Source organism: Arachis duranensis, chromosome 3, assembly GCF_000817695.3.
Source record: "Arachis duranensis cultivar V14167 chromosome 3, aradu.V14167.gnm2.J7QH, whole genome shotgun sequence".
Classification (NCBI taxonomy): Eukaryota; Viridiplantae; Streptophyta; class Magnoliopsida; order Fabales; family Fabaceae; genus Arachis; species Arachis duranensis.
In genome coordinates, this window is record NC_029774.3 from 12,088,944 (window position 1) to 12,093,444 (window position 4,501).

General features: G+C 35.7%; 1 protein-coding gene across 1 annotated transcript; it reads left to right on the forward strand.

The window, feature by feature from the left end:
* The first annotated feature begins 1,568 nt into the window (after positions 1 to 1,568).
* Positions 1,569 to 4,017, forward strand: LOC110278421 (uncharacterized). The gene is made up of 3 exons (XM_052258148.1): positions 1,569 to 1,858; positions 2,306 to 3,377; positions 3,898 to 4,017. Exons 1-3 carry the CDS (start codon positions 1,569 to 1,571, stop codon positions 4,015 to 4,017), a joined length of 1,482 nt encoding a protein of 493 aa, XP_052114108.1.
* The last annotated feature ends 484 nt before the right edge of the window (positions 4,018 to 4,501 follow it).

A 4,501-nucleotide genomic window follows, 5' to 3' on the forward strand; every position in this document is an offset into this window, starting at 1 on the left:
CTTGATTTTTGTTGGTATTGGAATGATGAATGATGATGTGATGATATTTGAAGAACTTGTGACCATGGCAATATGCATATATAGATTGATATGTTGGTGTTTGTTGTCAACTTGTGAAGTTTAGGTTGAAGCAGGGACGGATGCATTCATTGAGTAGTGGGGGCAACTGCCCCCAATGAAATTTCAGAAATTACTTAGTACTTCATAATAAAATGTCTTAAATGCTCTCACTATATAATTTATTTTGACCCCACAACCCCAAATCAAATCCTTAACCCTTCTTTTCCCAATCTTCTTCATCTGCTCCAAGCCTCCAAGTTTGGCAGCCTCCAACCTTCGCACTTCACAGCCCACACTCGGCAGTCGGCACTTTTGTCTCCAGATATTAGAGCCACTCCGCCGCTCCGCGTCTCAGCCAGTGTCACGGCTCTCTCTCCGCTGACGTTTCTGGCTCTCCGGCCTCCGCCCTCCTGTCTCCAGAGTCACTGCCGTGTCTCCACATCTCCGCGTCTCCTTCTGCCTTCTTCTTCATCGATCGGTTCCGATCCGTTCGTCCTTCTTCTTCGAATACTGCAAATCTGCGATCTTCTTCTCTCTTTGGTTTTCAATCTTCAGTCTTCACTCTTCAGGCTTCAGCAGAGAACGCCTGGCTTTCGTCCTGCTGCCGCTGAACGCCGCATAGATCCGTCACTGGCTACTGTCTACTGGGTTTTACACTTTTGCTTCCTAGAGTTCAACTGTTCAGATTCAATCTTGGATTTTTTTTTGGTACAGTCATGAATCATGATTCACAGATCTGCAATTCTGTTTATTCACTTATTTGCTTCATTGTTGTTTGATAACTGATTTAGTTGTTAATTGTGAATTTGTATTGAATATTTGATTTTGTTCTGATGTAATGCAAGTTTAGTTTGATTAATTTATTTGTTAATTGTTTTTGTGCATTGATTTAATTATTTTTGAAGACTTAATTTGTTCTGATGTATAAATACGAAAAAACAATATAAATCAATCAATAATCAACTAATAGTCTAATATTGATTTTGAATTTTTGGATGTAGAAAGTAGAAATCTTCTGATGATTCCTTTTAATGATCTGATATATATTTGTTGATTAAGATGTAGCATTCTATTTGTTGCATCAGATTGGGATTTTTTAATTCTTTCATAGCAGCTTGATTACCTAATACCTTCCTCTTGATTGGAATTCACAAGCATGAAGCATCCTCTTTAAGCAATGATAAGGCAAAGAAATGAGTGGCTGACAAGAAAGACTGAAAATTATTTTTTTGTTATTTTATTTAAATTATTTTGTTGGAATTCACAAATCACAAGCATTCTCTTTAAGCAATGATAAGGCAAATTCTCTTTAAGCAATGATAAGGCAAAGAAATGAGTGGCTGACAAGAGAGGCTAAAAATTATTTTGTTGTTGTTTTATTTAAATTATTTTGTTGTATACTTGCATTTATAATTTTATATTGTAATTTTTAATTTGTGTAGAATTGTGTATTTATAATTTTATACTTGTATTTATAATTTTGTATTTATAATTTTATCTTATTAGTAATGGAGAAATATTTCAAAAGAACCTCATCATTGAAGATTGGATCCCAAAACAATTCATCGACCTCTTCTAATAAAAGGAGGTTTTTAGAATTTGAAGTAGATAATCTTATAGCAGATCCAGGACAACGACCAAAGATTTCAAGTTATCACCCGAATGACAGAGACAAAGTTAGATGTGCATATTTGCAAAAAGGTCCTTGTCAACCAAGGACTCACGATTTTCCGCAAACTGCTTGTGGTTCTTCTTTTCGAAGATTTAATCCTAATTGGTTTGATGACTATGGCAACTGGTTAGAGTATAGTATATCAAAAGATGCTGTTTTTTGTCTTTGTTGTTATCTTATGAAACCTGAGACTGAAGGTGGTGATGCTTTTGTAACTACTGGCTTTTCAAATTGGAAAAAAAAGGAGAGACTACAAATTCATGTTGGAATTCATGATAGCGCTCATAATCAAGCTTGGAGAAAATGTGAAGCACTTATGAGACCAAAACAACACATCACTGCTGCTATTGAAAAACAATCTGAGCAAGATAAAAAAATTATCAAATTCACTTGACAGCAACAATTGATTGTATTAGATTTCTTTTGCGACAAGGATTGGCCTTTCGTGGTAATGATGAGACAGATGATTCTGTTAACCAAGGAAATTTTTTGGAACTTCTAAACTTTCTTGCACAACATATGAAGAGATTGGTCGTGCTTTCAAAAATGCTCGTGGGAATCTTAAACTAATAGCACCCTCAATTCAAAAAGATATTGTAAGAGCTGCTGCAAGGAAACGACAAAAGTTATTGTAGATGATCTTGGGGATGAATTATTTGCTGTATTGGTTAATGAAGCCCGTGACATTTCTATTAAGGAGCAAATGTCAGTTTGCTTAAGGTATGTGAACAAAGAAGGACAAGTTAGGGAGCATTTTCTTGGTCTTGTTCATGTTTCTAATACTAATGCTTTATCTCTAAAATTAGCATTGGAGTCATTATTAGAAACATATAATTTAAGTTTATCAAGAGTACGTGGACAAGGATATGATGGTGCAAGTAACATGCAAGGAGAATTTAATGGTTTGAAAACTTTGATATTGAAGGAAAATTCTTATGTTTTCTATGTACATTGCTTTGCTCACCAACTTCAGTTAGCTCTTGTAACGGTTGCAAAAAAACAATTTGAAATTGCTTTGCTTTTTAATTTGTTAACTAATTTGTGCAATGTTGTTGGAGCTTCATGTAAACGAAGAGATATGCTTCGTGATAGTCAAATGACTAAGACAATTGAAGCACTAAAAAGTGGAGAAATTTCTAGTGGGCGTGGTTTGAATCAAGAAACAGCTTTAAAAAGAGATGGAGACACTAGATGGGGTTCACACTATGGAACTATACTTAGATTAATTTCTTTATTTCCTTCTGTGGTTAATGTTCTTGAATATGTTGAGGAAGATGGAAATAATTCAGAACAAAGAGCTGAAGCATGTCATTTATTGAATGTCATTCAATCCTTTGAATTCATTTTCAACTTTCACTTGATGAAAAATATCTTGGGAATTACTAATGAGTTATCTCAAGCGTTACAAAGGAATGATCAAGACATTGTAAATGCTATGGCATTAGTCAAAGTGTCTAAGCAACGGTTGCAAAATATAAGAGATGATGGCTGGTCTCTTTTACTTGATGAAGTCTCACTGTTTTGTGACAAACATGGTATTACTGTTCCAATCATGGATGATATATTTGTGTCACAAGGAAGATCAAGACGCAAAGTTCAAAAGATATCAAATTTGCATCATTTTCAAGTTGAGATATTCTATCAAGTAGTTGATAGACAACTTCAAGAACTCAACAACCGTTTTACAGAGATGAATACCGAATTACTTCTTTGTATAGCTTGTCTAAATTCAACACTACAAGATTTCTACTTATTTATGGGATTTTTTTTGTGGAGGTTTTAGAAAACCTCCATAACATATTTTATTTATGGCAAAATATGAAACCCCATTGATTAATACTAATTTAAATTTCTGAGCCCATTTGTCCAAACAAATAATGAGTCCCTAATCTACTCAAATCAAACCCAAACCAATTTCAGTCCAAAAAAACTTGTCCAAAAAATTAAAAAAGGCAAAAGAGTGAGATCTAATGAAACCCTAGATCTACTTGCCGCATCTCTTCGCCATTGTCACCGTCAAGCTTGCCATAGTATTTGAGATCAGAGGGAGAGTAAGCTCGTCGTGCCATTCATCGTCGTTGCTGCCATTCATCGTCGTTGCTACTTTCCAATTCTTTCAACTCTTCAACTACATTAACACTTAATTTCGCCGTTTTCAATTGCAGCGCATGAATGATGTTATTGAGTTGAGAAATCGTAGGATTGTAAAGACTGTTGTGATATTTTTAAGGATAAGTTATATTGATGATTATAGGTATGATGGATTGGGTTGGAATGAGCTTTAAAAAGAAAATGAGGTTTTGAAGCTTTTGTGAAATTTAGTTTTTTGCCGAACTTTGACGACTCATAACTTAGCTTCCAAACTCCCAAATGGTTTCAAACTTATTTTGTATGAAAATTGGTCCGTGAAGTTTACACCGTTCAAGGAACGGAGGAAAAATGATTTAAAACGGAAAAGTTATGTGCGTTGAAAGTTTAGGATTTAAAATGGCAAATCTGCAGATTTTAGACTTGGTAAAATTTTTGGAAAAATATACGCCCACGCGTACGCCTGACATGAGACTTTCGCGTGCGCATAACCCTCATTCGCATAAGGTAACTCTTGCCTCTTGCGTATGCGTGCGCGAACGAGCCTATGCGTACGCGTAATGGGCTAAAATTCGCACGCCCATGCGTACGCGTGGCCGACGCGTGCGCGTGACTTGAGGTTCATGCGTACGCAAGATCCTCATGCGCAACCATGTGCTACTTCCTGGCGCTAATGCGTAC